Raw genomic sequence first — 26,041 nt, forward strand, 5'->3', positions numbered from 1 at the left:
GTGTCACTGCACCAGCTCTAGTAGCAGGCAGCGCCTTTTCTGACAGGGACGATCTAGGCATCGATCGTTCTCCAGGCTGGGTTATAACTTCAGCAGCGCAGACCAGTGGGAACCAGGGAGGGCACAGCGATCCTCTGACCCCCTCCCCCGTTCTTCTACCCCCTGCCTGCCCCCACTTGCCTCCCATTCTGCCCCATCGCCCGCCCGCCTCTCGCGCTTTCTGCCCCGTCCCAGCCACCCCTCCTCTGCCCCCACTTGGCTCGGGGAGCGGATTCCGGCAGGTCCGGGCTGAGCCACTGCCGCACGGCTCCCAGGGCGGGGAGCGAGCAGGCTGGAGCCCGCTGCGGAGCGGACTGGCCGGGGCGCTGCTGAGCACGAAGGCTCCCTGCGGGCTGCTCCTGCAATTCCTTTCATTCCCCAAGTATTGATCTGCCCTGGCTGGGCGGCTCGGGGGGCTGGTCCAGCCTGCGGGGCCGAGGGAGGGCGGTCTGTGGGCTGCCGGAGGAGGCGTGCGATTGGCTTCTGACCTGCCGCTGGCTTGTCAGTTTGGGCTCCCGGGGGTGGCTGCCGAGTGCCTCTCGCCCAGCCCTCTGACGGGATGGAGCCTTTAGGGGGATGCCGTGCTCCTGGCATTTTGATTAAAGCCCCTCATCTCCCTGCAGTCTGAAGGCAGGGCACCGGGGGAGGAAGGAGCGGAGGGGGCCTGCACGGAGCAAAGAGAGGGACCAAAAGAAATCCCCTTTGGTGTTTCACGGATGGCTCTATAAGAGGCAGCATCTCTGGGAATACCGTGGAAGGGACGGAGCTGGTATAAATTGAAGGCGCCCGGAGTCCGGTTCACACTTGTGGGCGCCCAGCATGGAGATGCAGAGATGGTCCACAAGGTGGAAAACGAAAAGGTGGCTCCGGGACTCCACTGTAACCACACTCATCACTTTTACTTTCCTTCTCCAGGCTGCAGAGGTCAGCGGAGGTAAGAAAGAGACGGGAGCTGGGCGCTACCAGCCAGCCCCCCTCCCCAGCTGGGGAGGGAAATGCAGGACAATGCTGCCACCAGGTTTTAGTGGAAGACCTGTCAAATTAGATCCCCGTCCTGGGGAGGCGAAAATAATGGGGTGAGGAGTTAGCTCGGGGTATTAAGCGCTGCTGGGAGCCTCTTTGCACAACCAGATATAGAGGCGCTTTTCTAAGGTGCTGATGGTTTAAAGACCCCCACATCGACCTCTTTCTTGTAACTGCGGAAAGGGAGGAGGGGGCGAAGCAAAGCGGAGTTGAACACAGCTCTGTGTTTCCCCCACCACGAAATCCATTTTTAAAACCAACAGATGTTTCTGCGATTTTCAGCTCGATTGAACGTACCAAGTCATTAACCTGATAAAGTTCACCCAAAGTCTTGGCTAAAGTGTAACAAAAGTCTCTGCACTCTCCTCCGAGGAGCGAGGAGATGGGGGAGGGGGATCTCAAGATTTCAAATACTTCTTAGTTCTTCTTTCTCTATTTTTCTTTGCAAAGATTTTTAATTGGCTAATTTTTTCCAAAACTCAGGGAAGAAAATATCTATTTTAAATGGGCCCTTTGCTAGCCCGACAACTCTCTCCCTGCGCGCCCGCTGCCAGGTGGGGTGTGCAGCTCTCAGTTGGAGAGCCGTAACTGACCGGGCGATCGGTTTGGGAGCTAAGGACTCTTACGTGGCACAGCAGGGAGGTCAGTGACAGGAGCTAGGCTCAGCACCTCAGCCTTGCACCGAGAAGCGGCTCCCCCCCTCCCCATTCCTTCCCGCATCCTTGGGGAAGAATGAGTGGTCCGTTAGGTGTCTGTGGACATGGTTAGCAGGGTGCAATTCCTGGGAGCTTGCAGACGAGCGAGAAGCCGCAATCCTCGCCCTCGGGAGGGGGAGCTCAGAAGGTAGGGAGGGCCCTGAGCTCACACGTCTGGGGGTGGGTGGGAAGGGGAGGGGCGCGCAGGGCATACCCCCAGTGCTCAACTCCAAGAGCTGCGCTCCTGCACAGATGCGTGGTAGTGTTAGGAGGAGCAACAACCGTTCCAGAAGCGTCCTGTTTGGGGACCTCAGTTGGAAACCAGAGGAACAGTCCGATCTTATGACCTTAAAAGATCTGCTTGCATATATGTGGAACTACACATATAACCTGGCTGTGCATTCTCCAGTGACTTTGAACTCCTAGCTGAGTGGAAATGCCGCATCTTCCCACAGCAATCTGCAGTAGGGATTAGGGTCTTCTTGTGGAAACATTGCTGTTAGGGGGCCTCACAGCCTTAGGGGGCTGATGCTCCCAGAACAGAGTCCTGGTTATGTTTATATCATTATTTGTGACGAGATTTGCACGTTTTTTGAAGAGTACAGTGGTGTCGTTTTCCACGTTTTGAGTCAACAGTAGTTATGATGGGGAGCACAGAAAGGTGAATAATCAAAGTTTCCATTCAGCATTTTGTACCTGGTCACCACTTGAATTGTGGCAGATCAATCAGTAATTCTGCCCCCTGCTGGTTTCATTTACAGTTTAGGGAGGAGGGGGCCAAATCCATCCTTGCTGCAATTCCAATGATTCCAGTGGAGTTTCCAAAGATAAGTCCCCCCTCCCCCATCTAGCTGCAGGGGTTTGGGTACTCATTACTATATTGAAACTGAAGTTATTGAATGAGGGATACTGAAGACAAAGACTGGGTAGATTGTTTTTTAAACCTAATATGCCAATTGAATGTGAGCTGGAGATGATTCTTTGCAGCCTTCACTTCATAAGGTGTTTATGAAGACAAAGAAACTGAGTTCTGGGGTTGAATCTAGATTTTAAATGAAAATCTGAACCCAAGAAGCACTGATAAAAATTCAGCGCAAGCTACTTGGTATTTACTGAAATAGTTTTAACAATAACAGGAGCACAGATTTGTGAAATTGATAGATTTACTAAAATAAAACCTGAGTGAAGAATTACTTTTAAAGTTCTTTCTCCATTCTAATGAAGCAAGGAAATATCAGAAATGTAAAATGACAGGGAGCCTCTTAAGATTTCCACAGTTTGTGAGTTTTCCTGAAAACTGCTTGACAAGTAACACGGTAGTTTAAATGTTCAGAAACAGGGTATGTGCTATTTGCTTACAAACTGCTGGTAGCTGTGTGGTTAGGGCTCAGTCCAACTGTTACTGAAGTCAGTAAGAATCTTTCCATTGACTTTAGTGGCAGTTGTATCTGGACTAATTTCCCAAATGAAGTATTAAGTTATTTCTGAATAGTCTTTTATGTGCTCCACTGTTATTTAAAAGACTTCAAAGATAAAAGAAAATAACATTCGCTAAAATCTAAGACTAAAATGCTCTCTTCAGTGACTGACACTTGAAAGGAGGAAAGAAACTATAGAAATAAAACTTTTGGACACATCATTGTAAATTATGTGATAAAGTGAATTGCAATGTTTTATCAGAATGCAGTATAAATCATATCTTTGTAACTACATTAAGATTAGACCTGTGACTTTTATTTTATTGGGTTTCTCATAAACTGTCAGTTTATAAAGCAAAGTACACAACGTATTCATATAAAGTGTTAAACTTCATAGTAATTACTTTTTAAATAAGACACATTTCCTTCTATTTAGAAAGACCTCAACAAAATTCCTAAGAATCTTGACTTTTTCTTACAAATTGCTTTAATTTTTTTTTCCATAAAGAAAAATGATAGGTGCCTGTCCCAGTACGAATAAGGCTGGAGAATTCCTTTTTAGGCTCCTGAGGTTCTCCATCTTAAGGCAGAGAAAGTCATAGAAATGAGAAGCAACTGAATGGGGAAAACAGTGAAATATATTTTGTCGCTTCAGTGCCCACTAACTTCTCAGCAACTCTTGTTAGAAAATATTTTTGCTTTATAACCTGGTACAAGTAAACAAAATACACTTTTAAAAGACTTTCTTTGATTCCCCCCACCCCCAGCCCCCTCACCTTTAAATACCAAATGTGTTGGCAGTGCATTTGGAATGAATAAACTCATTTAGTCAAAATGGCATGGCTTCAGCACTATAAATTTTTGTAAGGTCCTGGAGTCAATGCACTATTGTAATGCTGATTTAAATTTCATGAGCAAGAAATGAAAGAAAATCAACTTTTCTTTTTTTAGCTTTTCTGGTAAATGGAAACCTTGCTATTCATCAGAGTACAGGACAATTCTGATTGAAAATGTGATTGGTCAGTTATATAAAGAAAATAAATATATGAACTTCTGTTTAAGTAAATCCATGGACAACAGAGTATTCGCTCGAATATATTGTAGGTGCTTTATTTCAGTCATCCCATTAGAATGCTCCCCAAACTTCCTTGGAAACCAGCAGGAGTTCTTGGTGCATAAGGAGTGGAGAATTGGGCCCATTACAATGGAAAAGGTGACTTTTTTCTAATATCCATACCCACCTAAAAGTATGTAATTCAGTTTTGAATGCCTATTGGGTCTCAATGGAAATGTAGCTCTTCAGCTTTCTCAAAAGAAAACTGTTTAATGTCTAATTATTATTAACCAATACAAAAATATTGATTTCAAATAGTAACTTGTAAATGTCTGGTCAGATCAGCTTATTAGTGATATAGCTCCCCTGTGCTGTTGACTGGCATGCTGTGTGTTAATGCTCAATTATGAAATTGAACAATTTTCATGTCTCCTTTAACTTAAAATATAGTAAAATATTTGTAAAAGCCAGTTTCATCTTATTAAAAATACCATAACCTCCAAAGGGTAAAGAGATAATAAATGTCCAAGCTTGAAAAAATGAGTTAAGTTGATCAAACCATAGGAAGAATTGTTAAGAATAACTGTTGGTGGTCCCAGCTGAAAAGTTTGTTTGAGTCCCAGGGATCAGCAGGTGAAATGGTCCTATCTTCCCAGAATGTGCTGTCTGACCCTGCATGAATATGTCTGTTTTTTCTTTAGAAATATTGCAGAAATTCTAAATTAAAGGCTTTGTCTTAGACAGGCAACTGACAAAGAAATATGACTGGTATGTATTGTGATTCTGCAGACTCTAGTGCTTTATATTTAATTTACAAGGAGACCTGACAGAGTCCTGAAAGGACAATTCAGGCTGTGTCTTTTTACTAGCTCTGCAGTACAAAAACAAAACAAAAAAAACCACTTCATATTTCCTAGCTTTATTTTTTGTCTTGTTTAAAATATATTATCAAGTCCAATATATATAAACACACAAACGTAGCACACACAAGTGATACATATCTAAAATGTTATATCTGTATTAATCTAGAAGCAATTGTTTGAATTGATATTCTACACTAAAAAGAAAAAGTTTCCTTAACACAAAAACCTGTTCTTGGCTGTATGATGTTTTCTGATAAATTAAAAGGCTTTGTTTAAAAAAAACAACAAAAAAACAAACAAACAAAAAACCAATGGTAAAATTGGCATCTGCAGTATTTGTAGCAATAGGACCTTTAATTCCAACAAAGGTAAAGCATAACAAAAGAACCATGGCATTATTGCTGAATTTAAGTTGCACCTAAAATGTGCTGGAGCAATTATGCCTCTTACAGATTATTATTATTATTTTTTTGTCTAGTGAGGAACAGTAGGGTTTCCATGTGCCAACAAGATTAAGAAGTTGCTTTTCTTTTCTCACTAGAGCTCTTTGCTTCTTTTCATAAGAAATTCTCTTAACATTTGTTAATTTATTGTTCTGCTGACTATTTGTTGATAATGGGTGCAAATAAATGAAATGGACCTTGGGAGACATCTCTTGTGTTAAGAAAGTAGAGTCTCACAAAGTGATAAAGATTTGCCCTTTGGATGGACATGGGAAAATTAGCATTTACTGAAATTAAATGAACACAGATGCATCTTGTAAATAGTTATAATTAGAGTACCAAGTTTTAAATACCATCTTTGCAAACTATAAGTGGAATACATTAATGGTTGATCTCGTTATTTAAATACTAGCAGGAAGTGGCAGTATTTGAGTTCTTTCAGCACGTTATCACATGTAAGGGGACATAAAAACCTTTGTAAATTTTAGGCCTGGGATTTCTGTATATGTCAAAGTGTTAATGCATTCAGCATGTGAAATAGAATTTTGTTTGGCAGAACTGGTATTAGGAGTGCATATTGTTTGCTACCAGGTTAAAATGAAGGATGCATAATAAAAACAATAAAAAGTACAGATCCTGATCTTGCTGTCATTGAAGTTGATTGCAACTGAATTAAGTTCATAATGACTGTATAATATGGGCCAAATGCTGGTCATCTTGCTCACTTGAAGAGTATTATTAAACTCTGAGTCTTACTCACCACATGTCCACCTTTAAGGTGAGCAGGATTTGGCCCAACACAAATACTAAAAATATTCTAGCAATCTAAATAGTTAATTATAATTTTGGAACAAGATTATTATTCAAGGTCTAAAGCCCATTTCATTGATGTCAGTGAGATGCAAAACTAGGGGCTGATTTGCTTGGCTTATAGTCATGAGGAGTTATGCCATTGACTTCATTAGTTGTAGGATCAAGTTCTCAAGCTGTGGGACTTTTAAAAGCAGATCCTCATTTCCTGCAAATGGTGTAGATACACTGAATTCAATGGAGCTACTCCAAATTTCACCAGTTGAAGTTCTGACCCTTAGATGCCTGTTCTTTTCTTCTAAAGATTTTCTATATATATAGTTGAAAATGTACAAATATGCCACCTTCAAGACTGTAGTCTATAATCAGGATATTTTTGAAAGCTAAAAAAGTTTTCAGTGAAATACCTCCTTTGTGTATCTACAAACATTTGGGTTCAGAAGACCCAATCTCTCATTTTTTATATTTAACTATTAGCCACATTTCTTATTAAGAAAAGGGACACTGTGTCTCTTGCTGTGCTGATCACCGTTTTCAGGTTACCCTCTAACCTAAAAAATGGTGCTCAGCAGAGCCAGCATTATGGTAATGAGATTATGGTAATGGAGAAATGATATTCCAGGAATTTAATTTGTGTTTTGATGGTCTCAGAATGTCATGTCTGAAGGTACTGTCTCTATGAGCTAGTAGTTCTACTAAAGAACTTTATAGCTCAGCAAGTAAAAGAGGCCTCATCATGTTTAGACAGTGTGAGAATAAATTTTGATTTAATCAACCAATACTCTGATGTAAACCAGGGGTAGCTCCAATGGAATCAATATTGAGCCAAATCCTCATTACTGCAAATTGGCATAAGACTTCAGTGGAATTAAAAAGATTTATACCAGCTGAACATCTGACCCAATATTGCACTAGTATAAAAATAGCGTAAGAAATCTCAGAATCAGATTGAGGTAATGCATGCTCTGTTTTAATGAATGCTGCTAATCATATGAAATAACCAATATACTTAGTCTAAAACAAGGTCTTATTGTAAATAATGAAGAAGCCACTGTTTAGGCAAAATATGTGAAGTATTAATGAAACCTCAACCTCAAAAATGTAGGTTACACTCCATGTCTAGACCATTTTGGTCAGTAATGAAAACCTAAAAGGGTACTCCTTAATTCCTGCAGAAATATTTCAGCTAAATGACTGATACTTTCAAGCTAACATCATTAAAGGTCTGATCCTGCAGTTTATACACAGGCAATTCTTACGTTGACCTCAATGTGAGACCTGAGTAGGGTTTTTACTACACGTGTTTTACATTTTTGGGCTCTGAGAAGAGACAATTACTTGTTGATGGTCACCTAAAATAAATCAAATAGCTTCACAGTGTGCTTTCATTTTCTTTGAATTATAATTTAAGAATGTTGAGTGAATTAAGAGAGCTCTGCAATGGCCTAACTGCTCCGGTCGAAGTCAGTGGTAGAATTCTCAGTGTTGGACTTCTGTGAAACAGAGTTAGGCCAGTTCTGAGTACTTTTGAAAGAGCCCACCTGTTAGTGAAGTAAATATTTAAAGCATTCCTGTATGCATCCGGATAATCTGTTCTTCATATGCAACCAAATATTGAAGTGATCTACAACAGTGTCCTACCCCTCCTGGAAATGCCATCAGCCTCTGGCATTTTTATCTGAATGCTCTTTAAGGTAAAATGCAATAAAACTGTAGTGATTAAAAGAACTACATTTCTCACCTATAAGTAGCAGTCATGGGTCAAAATCTCAAACCTGGGTGCCTAAAGTTAATCTCTTAAATTCATATTTAGGCATCTAGATAAGGATAAACTGATTTTCAGAGTTGTTGCACACCCTCTCCAACTAGATAATTTAGACTTCATTTCTAAAACTTGAAAATTAACCTCTCTGTGCCTCATTTTCCGAGTCTGTGAAATAGGGCAAATCCTAAATATTCACTTTTGTAAAGCACTTTGGGATGGGCAGATGAAACATAATAATAATAATATAATAATAATAATAATTAGTGTTTATGTTTGGTACTGCAGATGAAACATGCTAAGAATTAATAATAATTACTGTTTATGTTTCGTTTGCCCATCACAATTGTCCTTGGGTGCATGTACAACATTAAAAACTACTCCGATATAAACATAAAAAAAGATGAATAGGGTCACTGTATTACAAAACCAGCAACCACCCTTATATGACAAATGCCTGTACTAGTACATGCATTTTGAACTGTACCCTAAACGCCAACAGACTCAGAGTCTGTTCAACCAGAGAGGGACGTGAATCCAAAAGTCAAGGACTTTCCATTGAAAATGCTCTACCTTTAGCTAACCATATAAAAATCGAGAGCTGTTAGTAAATGCTCCCCCATTGATTAACTAGTTATTGGCTACTTAGGGACTGTCCTGTTATTGAAGGTTCAGTTTTAGCTATTAAACTAAACTGTTTGCTAAATGTTTACAGAATTAGAGAACAGGCTGATAATCTTTGAGAAGTAATGCAAAAAGAAGAACTGCTTAAAACAGAGCTTGAAAAATGGTAGCCAAAATAAACCTGTATAAAAGCTTTCATACAATCGGCATTTCAGTTTTTCTTCTGCCCCCCACATTTCTCTCTTATTCTGGACTGCACTGTACAGACACAGAGCATGGGCAGCGACAATTCAAGTTACCCTGTTCTCCCCTACCAATGTGTCTCATTAATCACTATGAGAGAAAGGATAGTTTAGACTCCAGGCCCATTCAATCTTTGGCCTTTCTGAGGAGATGATCAAAACTGGTGCCAGATAGAACCTATTGTAATAGTAGTTTTTATTATTTGGATATGTGCCCAATAGGAGCTGGCCTAGGGCCATTAACTTACTTCATAGATAATAGGACACTGCCATTAGATTGTAATAAGCACCTAGAACCTTGGACGGGTGCTGAAAAACAGAGGCCAAGATTTTAGAAAACTAGGACCCTAAATTTAGGCTCTTATATCTTTAAGTAATAGTGTGATTTTAAAAAGTACTGAGCACTCAGCACCTCATATTTAGAAACCCAAATATGTACCTAAGTGTTTAACTTAAGCACCCACTTCTGAAAGTCTTGGCCATAAATAATAAATACCTGAAGACTTTTCATCAATGTTCACCGGGTATGGATGTTTTTAGACCGTTAGAATCTCACTGCTGAATGGTAGCTAGCCTTTTAATAGGGTTAAAAATCAAATAAAACAAGAGTAAACTGTAAAAAAACTAAATGTAGGAATGAAAAAGATTAGTAAGTTCACACTCTGAGTTCCAGTCTATAATGAAGTTTTGAGATAATTCCAACAGAACGGTTTGCTGACATAATGTAACTGTATTTACTAAGGAACAATACAAAGTAAAAAAAAAAAAAAAAAAAAAAACCATTTCAGAAGCTAATATTATTGGGCCAAATTAATCTCGTGTACTCCAGGGAGAAATCTGGCCTACTGTGTTTAGTGGCTCCAACTCTTACACTCCATTTAGGATGGGGCATTTCTAATGAATTGGTACTTAAACATTGATTGTGAGGACATTATTGATGAATAACTGCAAAATCAAGAGGAAAATCAATATCTGTCCAATATAGTTCATTCTGTATGAAAGAGAAAAAAGTTCAACAAACTGCAAAAATATATTGGACAACTCAGTGTACAGCTTCCTGTCTCTCCTTTTTCTTTTTTCTTTTTTTTTCTTTTTTCTTTTTGTATCTATGTAAAATAATTGAATCCTGGTAAAATTGTTTATTGTCAGTTATTACTACATCCATTTAAAAGGTGGAAGCCTTATACATAATTTAGGTGATGAGGATCTAGTACTTTTCCCCAAATGGGGAGTATATTGTCTGATTCTCTCACAGAACTGAAGAGAACAGAGCTAAAGATTTACCAGCCCAAAAACTAATTGCTAAGAGGATTTCAACACCTATATTTTATTAGGCACTTGAGCAAAGAGATACATTTTTAATCTAAGTATAGTCAGGTTCAGGCTCGGTGAGATTTCTGATGAGAATGAATTCCAGATCCAGAGGGCTGCCACTACAATCATCTTATTGTCAGGCATCCCTTCCTTCTCTATGCAGCTGAGGGGATATGGGATAAGGAAAGAGGTAATCTTCAACATAACTCTATCCTAGAGCATTATAGTGCTCAGTCACTAGCACCTTTAATTGAATCTGAAAATGCAGCGAAGGGGCAGATTACAATGTGCTGAAATTAGTTTGCCCTACCTAAAATGTGGATTCTTCACAAGTTGAAGCTTTTAAGTGGTCTTTGGCTGTGGCAAGATCCATGTGTGTGTGGGGGGGAAATCAACATTGTGGGACTTCACAAGTGAGAAGAACAATTGCCCATCATAGGCTTCTGGGATGTCTCTTAAAGGAATGATCAAAGCCACTGAAAAGGAATTTTGTCCCAGCCACAGGATCCTCAGTCAAGAAAGCAACACTTCCTCAATCAAGTGCATTGAGGGCTACTGATGGATTTAATAGGATTAGTATGGATATTTGACCTCAGTCCATTGCCTTGAGTCACTGTTGACCATGAAGACTATCTGTCCAAATCCAGGTCTGAAACACAATTGACTAAGATCCAGATTATTGGAGAATATCCACTGATGATGGAGTTGTCTTATAACCAGCTTCTCAATGACCATTCCCAGGAAGGTGAGGTGGGGTTAGGTACTGGTTGGTAACTGACAAGCCTGTTAAAGTGAAGAAAGGTATTTTTGAGCAGGGATCAGACCACAGCACATTGAAGATTTACTCTTCCTCAAATAATAATTCCCAACAGTGAAGTGCCCAGGTATTCTATATTGTCTTTCTCTAGACAGGAGTAGCAAGGCTCTGACCTTGGATCAATCTCTTGTTTTGCAGCAAAAGCAGACAAAATTACCGTCCAAGATATTGTGTAGGTCAGGGGTCGGCAACGTTCGGCCGATCGCGGCCCCCAATCGCCGCAGTTCGCCATCCTGGGCCAATAGGGGCGGCGGGAAGCCGCGGCCAGCACATCCCTCGGCCAGCGCCGCTTCCCGCCGCCCCCATTGGCCCGGGACGGCGAACCGCGGTGAGCGGGGGCCGCGATCGGCTGAACCTGCCGCATCAGCAGGTAAATAAACTGGCCCGGCCCACTAGGGTGCTTACCCTGGCGAGCCGCTTGCCGAACGTTGCCGACCCCTGGTGTAGGTAGTTGATATGAATGTTAAAAAATGGGTTGAGGTGATAAGGGGTTTATTTACCTTGTTGTAAAGGATGTGATACACACATATTAACTATCAAAGGGGTAGCCATGTTAGTCTGGATCTGTAAAAGCAGCAAAGAGTCCTGTGGCACCTTATTGATTAACAGACGTATTGGAACATGAGCTTTCGTGAGTGAATACCCACTTCTTCGGATGCATGTCCACAGGACTCTTTGCTGCTTTTACACATATTAACTGCTCAGAATGATTGGGCCAGAACCTCAGCTGGTATAAAACAGTGCAGCTCCATTAGCCAACTGAGGATCAATCCCATTGGTATGTATATGTACATGGTCCACTAAGGATGACACATTACACTTACTTTAGTTATTACTGATAGCTTGAGTCAAGCAAATCTTATTCAGTTGCTATGGTGACATGATTTTATCTCTCTCTCAGTATTATAGTGGAACCCAAGAATGTGACCGTCAGGGTTTTTCTTACGTTTTGTAGTAAAAATCCATTTTAGGTTGAAAGTCAACAGATCCTTGGCCCAAATATTATTGTTTTAAACTGATTAAAAATAGTTTTCCAACTTTCATGTAAAGCACAGAAGCTATTACTCAAAAATGTGTAATTGTTTAATGGGAAAAGCTACTGATCATTGGACATGGAACTTTTTACCTCTAGCTTACCACTTTGAATACAGCCCAGGTTGGTAGGCAAGGATGGATGGCATATATTTGATAGGTTCTGTGAAATTTTTGGAAAGCTCATATACAAAACTACCACCTTAACTAGCACTAGTTGTACCATTTTTGCCACCTCAACAGAGGGACCAAATACTGAATAGGCATAGAGACTGAAAACCTTTCATCCCTGGAAACTTGCATTCCTGTTGCCTCTGCTACAGTTGTTCAGTGACTAGAAAGAAGATTCCAGTCTCCACCATTGTAAATCCAGAAATTTTCTTGACTGCTAAGTTACTAAAATAAAATTAGTCTTAAAGCATGGTTATAGTCAGATACTATCACCTTCTTAACTCAAAATATCTGCTCCCTTTGTAAATCCAAAGTAATATCTGCATACGTTAGAGAATAAAATACATTTGTGTTACTTTTTACTCCTTCAGAAAATACACAACCATGGGAGGGTTAATTAGGTTTTCTTATAGTTTTAGAATCTTAATGATGGCTGCTTATGCATGAACTAGACAGTCCGTCTTTCTGATCCCAGATTGAGTTTGCAGAAATCACAGTTAGAGATAACATTCTTGTAAACCGAGAATATTTAATATAGCACCACTCAAAGGTAATAGCCATCTCTTCTTGTCTTTAACTTGAAAAAAATCCAGAAATTCCATAAAGCACACCAAACTTCAACAATGTAAATTCTCAGGACTTTGTTACAACCACTCCCCTTTTTGGTTGTTTTTTGTCTAACTTAGTGCTCTATGTTCACCTACAGGGAGCATTCCCACAAAGGGCATGGAGTTCCATTGGTTTAAACTAACCAAGTATGCCTCAGATTCTCCTGTCAGACAGGGTGTGGGTGTGTGAATTTCCTTCTCCTTTTCCAGTCTATGAATGTGAAGCTCCAGATCCCTTGGAGGATCAGCTAGAGGCACAAGCCATCTGGATGGACAGGGCCGGCTCTAGGATTTTTGCCGCCCAAGGCTCGGGATCTCCCCCGCCCTCCCAGATTTGAGAGCCTGGGAGGGAGGGGGAGACTCTGAGCGGCCGCGGCGCGCGAAATGGCTGTTTCGCACGCCGCGGCCGCTTGGGATCTCCCCCGCCCTCCCAGGCAGCAGCGGCGGAGGTGAGCTAGGGCAGCCACGGCACATTTTTAGGGGCGGCATTCTGGCGCCGGCCATGCCGCCCCTAAAAATGTGCCGCCCCAAGCACCAGCTTGTTTGGCTGGTGCCTAGAGCCGGCCCTGTGGATGGAGGAACTGAGCTTCTTTATTGCTGCATGGCTCCCCCAGCACTCTGACACCCCTTTGACAGCATGATTCCTGTACTGACCCTGCCCTGGCACCTCCTACACATGGAGTTTCCTCAGTGAGGAGGGGAAAGCCACACAAGTTAACAGAGACTGTAGGCCACATATTGGGGCAGAAGGAGGTGGGGGAAAATAGGTTTCTCTCATATTTGTGTGTAAGGTGCTGTATATATTTATGGCACTATAAAATACTAAATATGAAGACCCATGGTCTGCTGCCATTACCAACAATGAGTAGTACATAACTCCTAGAATAGTCCCACTGAAATCAATGGTACTGCTTGCAGAATAAGATACTATGCAACATGAGTAGAGGTATCGGAATCTTGCTCCAAAGGAGTAATTATAATAATACAGGCCAGATTCTTAACCCCATACACATGTTGTGTAGAAGTTAATGGAGGGCAAGATATTATTCTCTGTGAGTAAGGGGATCAGAGTCTGCTCCAAAGATGGAATCCTATTGTCATTTTTACAAAGTCACTTTTCAAAGTATAAATGCCCTTTATTTTTTAAATGAAATTATACTGGTTATTAATCCATAAGAAGTAGTAGGGCACTGTGCATTTTTTAAAAATCATTGTATCTGTGGGAAATCTAGTGCTGGAAGTGGTGACCAAAAAATGGAACCACCCCTTCCTATCTCTTTTCCCCCAAAAGGGCTAGATTCACCTGTACACTCCACGTACTTTGTGCTGCTCTGGCAATGTAAAATTGTTGGAAACCAAGTTTAAGTGGCCGGTTAATTTGAGTTTATGTCTCATTTGTCTCACCAGAGTGGTGCAGAAAAGTCAGATGGTACTGGTGACTCTGGCCCAAAATATAAATAGAAACATAATGTAATTTTTCCAGGAATTGAAAATTTATCATAGAAAACTATTTCTGTGAAGGCTGAAAAAGTGACAGCATGATAAAATGGTTAAGTCACTGGCTGTGAATTAACATCCACTAAAGGGCACTTTAATTCAAGGGACAATTGTATTTCATATAAAATAAAAGTTCTGTTCCATATATGTTCTATTACATCCTTTAAATTTCTCTTTGCCCTAAATGTGCTGCAGTGTTAATGACCCTTTAATAAGATCACTCTGCTTTAAATTCAGAGGGTTGTGTGATTATCTGGCTATACCGAAAGAAAGACAGGAGATATTTGACATGGGTTTAATCATGCTGCAACTTTATTATTAGATGTCTGGGACTACCCGGCAGATAAAAGTGTACAGTGCAGGTAACCCCATGTTTTCCATAATTACCCGGGGGCTTTTACCAGCCCCCCCCCCCTTCTTTTTTTCATCCAAGTCCCTCCAGCAAATTTATTTCTCCGACCTTACCATACCTCGGGGGCTTCCGTTAGCTCCTCCTCTTTTCCATCAAGGTCACTCCAGCAAATCCATTGTGGGACCTTACCATCCCCCCCCCCTCATAGAAGGGATAAGGTGGGCTATAAGAATGGGGGGGTTGACTCCCTGCTGTACCAATCATAGGAATCTCCAACCGCCCCCCGTTCATTCCTTTAACAAACACCTCTTTTAAAGTCCTTTTCCAAGCCATTTATCCGGTCACTGTATATCTTTCCTATGGAGTACCTGCACTGGACATCCGCCACAAGGAGGTGCCCCCCTGTCCCCCAACCCAGTTGGGTTCCCAGACATCTTTTACTACCCCTCCTTCTAAATTGGCCAAAACAAATGGGTTCCCAGGTTTTATGGGGGAACCCCATACTCCTTGAATAATTTGGTGCCCCAGAGTGACCAAATTGCTGAGCCTCTTAAGACCCCAAGAGATTTGGCCACTCCCCAGTTAGAATCTGCCGAGCCTTGTCCACCCAGGTGGCGCTCCACGGCTCTCAGCCAGACCATGCTTGAATGCATGTCTGGCAACACCGATGTGCATCAAGTACCTTCTTGTTCTGGGCAGTAATTGAACTCCTTTACACATTCCCAAATAGTGTTCTCTAATGTGTGCCACATCATGCCAGTGACTGCTGACGGGCCCCTCAGCACACAGCAGTGGCATGAGCTGGCCCAATAACATGCTTCTCCTTCCATGTCAACACAGTATTGCCCCATCCTGGACCTCGGTTGCCAACCCTTAAGGCCACTAGGACGTCCGCCTATTCACATAAGCAAAACAATCCTGTGCCCACTGATCGACACCACCTCGTCCATGGCTGGTCTGCCCACATCTGGAATGGAATGACAGCACATTAATGGTGACTGACCACCCGCGGTTGCTCCATGTAAAAGGGAGGCTCCAGGCCCAGGGCTGCACCTTTTAATACCCTCCATTCCTAGGGGATGAGTCAGCGACCACGCTATCCCTTTTGCAGCAGTTTTCATTTTTCTCCCCCCCCTCCAAGCCATAAAACACCGTTCCCTTTTTTCAGTCATCCAGTCAAACACCCCTCTGCTTAAAGGTGCAGGGCAGTCACTCTTAATCAAGAGCATCTCCAGCAGTAATCCAGATGCCAGTTCAGCAGCCATCTTGAATACAAATGGTAAAATCTTCCTCAATATTTAAAGACTCTGGGCCTGATTCTGATCTCACACCAGTTTTTTGCTGGTGTAACTCCACTGACTTCTAGTTGTTACTGGTTTACGTTTGTGTAACCTCCCCACACAAAAAAATCTTCAATGGAGTTACGCCAACAGAGAAGTTGATCTTTTATTCCTACTCAGAACATGGTTCTGCACATTCAGTTGCTCCTCAAAGCTGATAATATTTTTATATTTGTACAATTCTGGTTCATTTTACTCCATGGTTTTTGTTTAGTCCAGTGTGCAACAAGCCTAAAAAGCAGTGGAAGATAACAAAGTGTGCCCTAAATGCTACATTCAGTATGGAATACTGTGGACCAAATCCTGCTCTCAGTTACACCACTGTAAATCTAAATACCTTCACTAACTGAATGGAGTTACTTCAGACTTACTCTGGTAACTAAGAGCAGAATTTGCCCCTGTAAATTTAAATCTGTCAAATACAGAGGTGTTTGTGCTCTAAAGACACTATGTCATTAAGGTTCTTGTGCTTTAGCCTAGGATATTGAGCACCTAGTCTCCAGCTAACTAGTCAAACTTCCAAACAAACTGAAAAAAGCTGATGGATGGAAGGTAGACGGAAACATATGACCCTTGCTCACACACTGAGATTGTTTTTAAGGAAAGTAAAATGCTAGTTTTTGACAATCAATACACCCGTAAGGAATTTAAACAATACAGTCCTCCATGTCCTCTCAGCAAATCCAACAATATGAAACTTTTCTCTCATTATTCCTGCATAACATCCATTAACATCCATGGAAGTTACACATCTGGAGAGAATAAGTCCCTTTGTGCCAAATCCTACCCCCTTGAATGGTACAGAGGTGCTGCAGAACTCTGCATTATGATATTTAGTGGGAAGCAGAATCTCTTTGGCTAGGTTCTCCATTGTCTGGTAACCAGCACAATGGAAACATGTTTTTCCATTGTGATGTGGGCCTCATGGGGGCAGGATTTGCCTCTTAAGATCTAAAGCTGTGTTCTAATAGGACATCCTTGGGTTCAGATCTTTCTGCATGTGATTGCTTAGTCCATGTAGGGTCCGATTGAAGCCATTGGGACTCCTTGTGGCTGTAAGGCATTGTGTGAGCAGCTCCATTTGCAAGGTCAGGGATTTGTACAGGTTTGTACTTATCTTGCCAGTTTATCACAGCAACCATAGAACCAAATTTTCAGATGTGGTATTTAAATTTTGCATGCTCAATTATAGTTTTTTCAAAGAGGCCCAGGCACCCATTTTGTGCATCTGAACAGTGATTTGTGCATGCACTTTTAATGGTTTGGTATTTTCTTACAGTCCCATCCCCAGACACCAAATCAGAAGCCATGTACTACCTGGATGCAATAGTGTGATATGACATAATATTTATTTGCATTTTTCTTTAGCTTTTTTTGTCCTAGGAGAAGTAAACAGACAGGGGTGAATTTCAAATACACTCCATTGCTAGTGAAAACCTTGTCTCAATGCCAGCTGGAGAAATTGTACCAGAAGAGTACCACCCAGAGTCAGACTGAGCAAGAGTCCCTTTAAGGAAGCTTTTGTGAGAGGGTCTATCACAGGCTGATATCTACTGAAGCAATAGAATGTCCTGCAAAATTAAGATCAGTCAAAACTGAACAACATAGAAACTTGGAGGGTCCTTAGTATCTCAGGCTTCCTCATATGGGCAAGTGTTGAATGATATCAGCCAGGTCCAGATTAACCAATGTGCACTTGGGGCACTTGCATAGGGCCCCACTTCAGGGAGGCTCTCAACAGCCGGGGAAAAACCCAAATCAATACGCTGATTGGCACTGCGCCCCCGTGAGCCATGTAGTAATGCTACTCACTCAGATTTGGCCTCACCATCCCTCTATCATGATGGAGGGGTGGCTGGGCCAAACCTGAGCAGGACTGTAGCACTGTGACCCTGTGTGTCTGGTTAAAACTTCATTCACTCAAATTTGGCCTCTCCTCCATCATGACAGAAGTGTCAGAGACAAACCTGAGTGAGTGGTGCTGCAGCGTGGCTCCGGGCCCACACATGTCTACCATAACCTCTGAACTATCAGAACACTTACCACACCACCCTATCCTTCATCCAGAAAATCTGATGTCCGTTCTTGCCCTCCTCCCCCTAGACAAGGGATATTTCCCTGCAGGTTGAATACCTCTGTTCTAGAGAGTGAAAAGGGGGGCAGTACATTGAAGTTTTGTCTAGGGCGGCAATTGTTTTGTACATCACAAACTGTGACTAGTTTAAGGAAGGTACCCCTACACCCCTCAGCAATTTCCATAGTGCACAGGGTCCCAAAATTCGTTATAAAGAGATTTCCTCCTGCAGATACCTAGGCCCAGATGAATAAGGCACTACGTTTTATACATTTCTTTGTAGGTTTACCAGGGAACTTCCTTTTCTCATTTTGGATCACCATTTCTTTTAAAGTTTAATAATCAGGTGCTTTTGTATTTTCTGTTATGCCAGGCAAAGTGGTGGTCACCCCAAAATATGTCATAAAACAGATAAGGTTAATTTGTTACTCATGGTCAACTGTTATTTAGCAAAACAGCTATATCATTATTGCAGATGGCCAAATTATTTGTTTTGAGTAAGTTTCCCTATTTGCAAATTGTTGTGAACAAGCTTGCAATGTTTGCTATCCAAATTATTTGACTAACAGTTTGTGGAAATAAATTTCATCTTCTGGGCTGTTTGGAAAGTATTCAGTTTTGTCTATCTGCTGTTTGTGGTGTGTGAGCGATCACCTATATCACCTGATATCGCTCTGATCCCTGACTGACACTTTTTAAGCAGCAGAACAACAAACGATAAATGCTCTTTTTTTGTGTCTTGCTGACATTCCAATTCAGATATTCAATAAACAGCCATTACCCAAACAGTAATGAGGAAGAAGTCTGTAGAAATGTCTGCAAACAGCAAAAAGGGCACAAAACTAGTTGAACTAAGCAGCCATTTGGAATTTGAATGATATTCATATTTACTGATTCTACAGTATTTTTACCAGCTCTAATCATTATGTACATTACAAAAAACACCAATCAGTTATTGAAGAAACAGTTTGGCCAACCCTTTTATGGTCGTAGAAGTGCATTGGCATGTCTCCCACATGAGTAATGGGACAGTTCAGTGAATATATATCATGTTCATTGAAATTAATAAGAATGATTTTATAAGGCATAAGCCAAGATTTACAAAGGTAAAGCTGGTATTTTTAGATTTTGTGCAATGATTTTGATGATTTAATGTTGAAACTTAGCTTTTCAGAATGTTTAAATTTAGTTTTAGGAAAATGTAGAATAGATATCTTTTATTTGTAGCAGGTGTACATTTAGGGATTCTTTCAGGATGTATTAACTTGTGATAAACATTCAATATTGTATTTATTTTTGATAATAATGTAATTTTGGTGGAGGAGGAAAATATCAGAGGTTGAATTATTTAAAGTAAGTGTAGCAGAAGCTCACTGGTATTTTTTTCTGAAAACGTATCTCCAGATGGAAGGAGCCATATACTTTGTCATCTCATTACGGAAATCTTGGAACGTTTTTACTTTAGAAAGTCCAGAGTTGGAGTTTTACAGAGTTAGATTTAACCACACACTTGACTGCTTTTGATTATCTATCTTCATGCTGGCAGTGCAATTGGCTGAATAGAATGAACTATTTTAGTTTTAAATGCACTCACACGTGTTACTGATAGAATGATTTATGAAATGCTGAGCTGAAGCAAAATCAGAACTGAAGACAACACTGGCTATGGCTGAGCAAACTGAGGAAAAATATTCACAAACATTTCATTGATTCTAACTAGAATTTTAGTTTTACTGTATTTTCAACCTTTCTATTTGCTGTTGGTGAACATTCATTCAAATAAATGAATATTCACAAGCATTGAATTTCAGGCCCACACTTGATATTTGGGGACTCATGAAATGAATAGTCAGTAGAGAATACATGCATTACTACTGCCTGTTCACAGTTCATGAACAAGAGAAAGAAGGGATATATTCACCAAATACATTTGTGTTGAGAATTTGCTCAGCTTTAACAGTGGAAGTAATTTAATTTAGTTTTAAAAGCTTGCCTTTACAGAAAGTGGTTAGAATTTCCCCTGCTTAGAGAGTGCAGAATTGGGTCCAATGGAAAACGATCAGTTAAATTATCTTTTTCTCTATATATTATATGTAAAATGAAGAGAGCCAGCTTGACATCCCTATTTCTCCCCTGAAGTAGTACAGCATGGGCAATGTGCTGTAAGCTGCCTCACGCACCTTCCACATTTGTTCTGTAGGGGCCTCTTTTGAGGGGAAAGTAGTTCTGTCTCCATGCCATTCAATCCTTGGCATCCCTGCAACAGTAACCAAGGATGCCAAAGAGTGCAAATTGTGAGTGTTTTTGTTATGTGGACACTTATTTACCAGGACCTGGAGTGAGAATTTAAAATGATTTCACATCAGCCAGCAGCCACAGGCCACCAGCAATCTTGATTGGATTGTTTTAGATTATTTAGAATGTCAGACCTCTGGGGCGGGGCCAACGCCCGGGATCCTCTTTTTCTCCGTGTTTGTACAGTGCCTAGCATAATGGGGCCCTGGTTCAAGACTGCAGCTCCTAGGCACTACCACAATAATAATAAATAATAATCTGAACCATTGTCCTAGAAATAACAGGCTCTGCCTATTTACTCCTTTTCTGAGCTACCCAGTATGACTTCGACATATTTTACAATATCACGACATATTTTACAATATTTTACGCCATCATCCTGTTATGCCTAAAATAAAATCTGCTTGTATTCATAGATCAATGACACATTGGTGCCTGAGCAACAGTTACTGTATACATAAGAATGAATATAAGGTAGCACGGCAAGCTGTTCAGAGCAGGAGATGATTCTTCATGCCTATGTGGAGATTAAACATCTTTGTGATGTTCATTATTGTAAGATTCAATAGTGAACATAATCCTGCTCCTTTAAGAGCCAAACCATTACAACAGGGCTACCCACAGTGAAAATCCCAAATAAAGATCTGAAGTGTGGTTTCGTCCAGTCAAATTCTAGAAAAAAGAGAGCCCCAACCAGCTAACTTTCCCCAGCCCTCTTTCTAGAAATCATTCCTCCTTGACTCTTGCAGCCTAACTGCACCCCCAACTCCCCAAAGAACATCCCACTTCTAGTGTGTTCAGCAGGGTAGAGGGTGAATTAATCCCCCACAGTTGCTCCAGCTCTGTAAAATTCCGGTGATGCTTCTTTTAGCTAGATGGGGAGACAATTAGCCCTTTTCCTACCAACCTCTGGAGAAGGGTGCTGTACCCTCAGTCACATGTAGTCAGAATGTATATTTGTATTAGGGGTCAAAAAAGATTATGTTTGGGAGCTAAGTGTTGGTACAATATATGAAATGCTTGTTAAGTCATTTCCACTTATCAGAATTCATGTGTTAAAGGAATCTGTGTTGTAAGCACTAATTTCCAAATTATTTATGAAATAGTAAATCTCAATTAGCAAGTGACCTGTAAAAAAAAATCTGATCTTAACTAACTTACACTGGATATGATGGGCTCCTAGATATTTGATGAGAGAATGACCCTGTTAAAATAATACTCTAATGTAAGAGTAGCCTGCAATAACACAAAATACGATCTAGCCACTCTGATGACTAGACACCTGCATATAGCAATGACATTTATTTCCATTTTGAAATGTTGCAGTATGAATAATTCTTTTTGTTGTTGTTTTTGCTACTTTTTCAGCTGAACCAGTTGATGTGCTAAAAGCATTAGAATTTCACAAATCACCAGAAGGAATATCAAGAACAACAGGATTTTGCACAAACAGAAGAGATTCAAAAGGATCAGATGTTGCTTACAGAGTTTCAAAACATGCGCAAGTCAGTGCCCCAACAAAGCAACTGTACCCAGGTGAGTCTATCAGAAAGTCAGCTTCCTGGTGTGTTTTTTTATTGTCCCAGACATGCTGAAAGACAGACAATATACAAGGGATGTGGTTTAATTTGGCCACTACTATATTATTTATCTCATCTTGGAACTAACCTACAATAATTCGTATATGCTAATCAGGCATGAGAGTGGGCTCAGCTTGGAGGGGCAGGGTTTATATACGCTCCTCTAGGTGTGCAGAGGTCAATGGCCTACCTGAGTGTCATCAGCTCCGGGTGATACCTTACACTCTTCTTGGCCACCCGCAGGGCCGGCTCCAGGCGCCAGCGCAGGAAGCAGGTGCTTAGGGGTGGCACGTCCAGGTCTTCGGCGGCAATTCGGTGGCGGGTCCCTCAGTCCCTCTCAGAGGGAAGGACCGGCTGCTGAATTGCCATCAAAGAATGAAGCGGCGGCGGTAGAGCTGCTGCCGAAGTGTCGCCGATCGCGGCTTTATCTTTTTTTTTTCTTCGCCGCTTGGGGCAGCAAAAAAGCTGGAGACAGCCCTGGCCACTTGCTTCCAGTTCCTGAGGGGGGAGACCCTTAAAGCGGCCAGTACCTTTTTCCCCCATCAATCCAAAGGAAGCTCCCCCACCATGAGATTGCACGATCTGTGCTTCCTGATGTGTTTTCGTATTGTCTGTGTTTTTCTGCTAGTTGCAGCACAGCACAGAGCCCATTCCTATTAACTAGTGTAGCATCATGAGATGTCCCTGCTTTCCATTCATGTACAAATGCAGGAAGCAGCCAATCAAATGGACAGAGTGTTTTTAAAAAATTACATACCAAATATTTAGGGCCTGATTCTTCTCGGACCAGTTTTATGTTAGTGTGACTCCATTAACCGCAATGGATCTACTTTGGATTTACACTGGTGTAAGAGATCAGTGAATCAGGCCATCAAATGCCATACATAGAGAAATACTGCTTGATATTATATAAAACTGTAACAATTATTTTTTCATTGCCTTTGTGAAGATCAGTCTCACAAAACACCTGTTGACTTAAATGAGAATTTTATTTGAGTAAGGACTGCAAGACATATTCTTAACTAGTAACTAAACTTGTCTCAGTGTATAAAGTGCCTCACCATATGAACTCTCTCAGCTTCTGTGTTAGGAAGTCACTGCTTAATACGGAACATTTACAAAAGACAACTATTGGATCCAGTTATCTTAAGAGGCAATAGTTACACTTAGTACCAGGCATAGGAGAACAAGTTTGTACTGCAACCAGAAAAGAAGCACTGAAAAAATGGAAACGTTTCTTGTGAGATTTCTACCCTCAAATTTTCAGAATCAAGAGGTTTAGCTAGAGATTGAAATAAGCATCTGAACTTTTGAGTGTTTACCTGAATTGAATATTTCACCAATTAATAGACAGAATGGTTTAACATATTGGTGAATTCAGGCTACAATTACAGTTGTCATATTACAGCAACAGTAATTACAAAAGTAGTGGTATGGTAACATATTTACACGTGCATAGAAAGGAAGGGAAATGGACCAAACAGAACAATAAAACAAATGTTGCTTCTTTGTTTAAGTGGCAAACCTCTGAGGTGGGATGATAACTGACATGTACTGGCTAGAAGGAAAATATATGACTGGCTGTGTTCCTAGACTAAAAGGCCAATTCTTCCATTGCTATGACTTCATACTTTGCATTGATGGTAATGGGAGCAACATGAGTATTGCTGACAGAACAGACCTAAGTAATTTTATCTGGTTTTCTCATCATTCTATCAGAGGGAATTTTATGAATATTTGGTGATAGATCCATAAGGTGGACGGCATTGAGAAGTTTCTTACTTCTGTGCCAGGAATGGTCTATTTTAAAAGCAACACTTCTGGGAGTTATATTGCAGTGGTAAAAATGCAGATTGTGGTTGGTTGTTGCAAAATCATTCCCAGAAGTATCATCTGGTTGACATTATGTAAGGGTATCTTGATATTTTGGGGACTACACATGGTTAGTTGTGGGTAACAGGTAATGTGACTCCATCCCATCTCTGATTTCTCTGACATGAAATAAGCACATTATGTAAAAAGTTTCTTTGGATTTTTATTTGGTGGGGGGGGGGGGAACAAAATTTCATTCCATGATTTTGCTTCCACTCTTTTCACTTGATTGAAAGTGTTGCAGTTTATTAAACATATATATATCAACTTTCAATCTTCATGCCATGACATAAAAGCAGATTTTGAGTGGGCTTGCTTGTGAGCACACCCATGAAATATGGGCAAAGAAAATATTTTTGTTTTGTCTATTAAAAGAGTAATGATGTGGTCAACATCTGGGATTTTTATAGATCCTCAAGTATTTATTATCCGGAAAGCAATAATAATACATCAATATGTTCTCAGAGCAATAGAGACATGTAGAAGAGAAACTGCTATCAGACCTTTCATGTGTATCTTGCATCATCATTTAAAGAATTAGTTGATCTCTTTTTATTTCAAGGGAGGGGAAATGAAAAGAAATTTAGAAAAAAACATATTTAGGGCAGATTCTTCCACATTTCCTCACATTAGACTATATCTCCTCAGCTGGTATAAAATGACAGAGCTTCACTGAAGGCAATGGAGCTATCCAGCTGCGGATATAGTTCATTGAACATAATCAATGGGATTATGAGCATAATAAATTGCTACTCCACACAGGTAGGGGTGACAGTATCTTGACTAATAAGCCTAAAAAAAAGTTTCAAAACTCTTCAGTTATTTTATTAAAGTACTACAGCTGCACCATGGAGATAAAGCTAACATTTTAATCAGTCCCTTTTTATTGTTAGTATTACAGTGACAATATGATCCAAAAATGTCTTGTGCAGAAATGAAATGGGTAGGAACTACTGGTAGAGCAACACTGTTAATGAACCTTCAAATACAGTGGGCTGGTGACTGAAAACTCATGGAAGGACATTGGATCATTGGCCTTTAAGAGCCATTAGCACAGAATAGGCATTCTTTGCCAAAGCAAGGCCTCAGAGTCCAGACATTCCTTTGGGGGAAAAGTTCCTGTGTTAACTTGCACTTATTTTATGAATGACACTGTAGACTAACTATTAGATTTGGCAGCTACAGTACTAACTGCTCATTTTGTTCATGAATGCCAGAGTAAATATGTTCATTATGTTGTTTGTTGGCACGTAAATTTAAATTGCCTTTGGCAGCCTCAATTTAGGTGCTTTTCTTTCTAACCTCTGCAGGATTTCTGGATTAGAACTAGGATGGAGCACTCAGTTTCACCCTGCTGTTCCACCTCTTGAACTCTCCTTTCTGGGGCATGCAAGGGGAAATTGTCAGTTAAAGAGAGAGGGAAAAAACTGGCTTAAAATGCATAATCTATTTGGAAAAACACCATGCTCCCCACTTTTTGAATAAAGAACCCAGAAGAAAACATTTATAAGAGTCCAGTAGGCAGTACTTAATGAACTGAGCCCTAACACAACTTATGGACACAACACTATGTTTGTAAAGCATTCGGAGTGGATGGCTTGCCATTGACTTTAAAAGGGGTGAGGATTTCCTCATAGTTGTTTATTTTGTCTTGGGATGTGGTGTAATGAATGCTTTCTGTGATAATGAATGTGCCTGGACCACCATCTAACCACTTACCATAGAAAGATCTACTATGATTTTCACTCCATTTACTATAATTTTCTTCCTGTCCATAGTTCTTGTGAGCAATGCCACGGCAGATCCAGAAAGCACTGATTATGTGTCAATGTGATACCCTTTCTAGTGTGTGGCATTTTCGAGATGGCATTCTAGGAATTATGTCAGTGTTTCATTCTGTCATGACTGGTGGGGGGTAGGGGGTATGCACGGTATTTGAAGGTACTTGTAGGCTGCGTCCCACTGCTGGGTGGGACAACCCCTCCATAAGACCCACTGTTCCTGAGCCCCCCAACCCCAATGATTAGTCTCATAGAGCATAGTCAACGTGCTACCTTTGTCCAGGGAAGGGAAGGGAAGTGAGCTCGCTCATTCTGGGATCTTTGGAAAACGTCCA

General features: G+C 40.8%; 1 protein-coding gene across 2 annotated transcripts in view; it reads left to right on the forward strand.

Moving 5' to 3' along the window:
* Positions 1-545: 545 nt before the first annotated feature.
* The window catches only part of LOC113407478 (collagen alpha-1(XI) chain-like), a 223,550-nt gene continuing 198,054 nt past the window's right edge, over positions 546-26,041 (forward strand). Inside the window, exons 1-2 of one of the 2 annotated variants that reach the window (XM_029912430.1) lie at positions 546-973; positions 21,842-22,009. In XM_029912430.1, coding sequence (XP_029768290.1) covers positions 859-973; positions 21,842-22,009 — 283 coding nt within the window. In that variant the 5' untranslated portion in view covers positions 546-858. The remainder of the gene's footprint in view (positions 974-21,841; positions 22,010-26,041) is intronic. The other variant, XM_029912431.1, reaches the window with a different exon arrangement.

Source organism: Terrapene carolina, unplaced genomic scaffold (genome assembly GCF_002925995.2).
Source record: "Terrapene carolina triunguis isolate 2854851 unplaced genomic scaffold, T_m_triunguis-2.0 Scaffold211, whole genome shotgun sequence".
Taxonomy (NCBI): domain Eukaryota; kingdom Metazoa; phylum Chordata; order Testudines; family Emydidae; genus Terrapene; species Terrapene triunguis.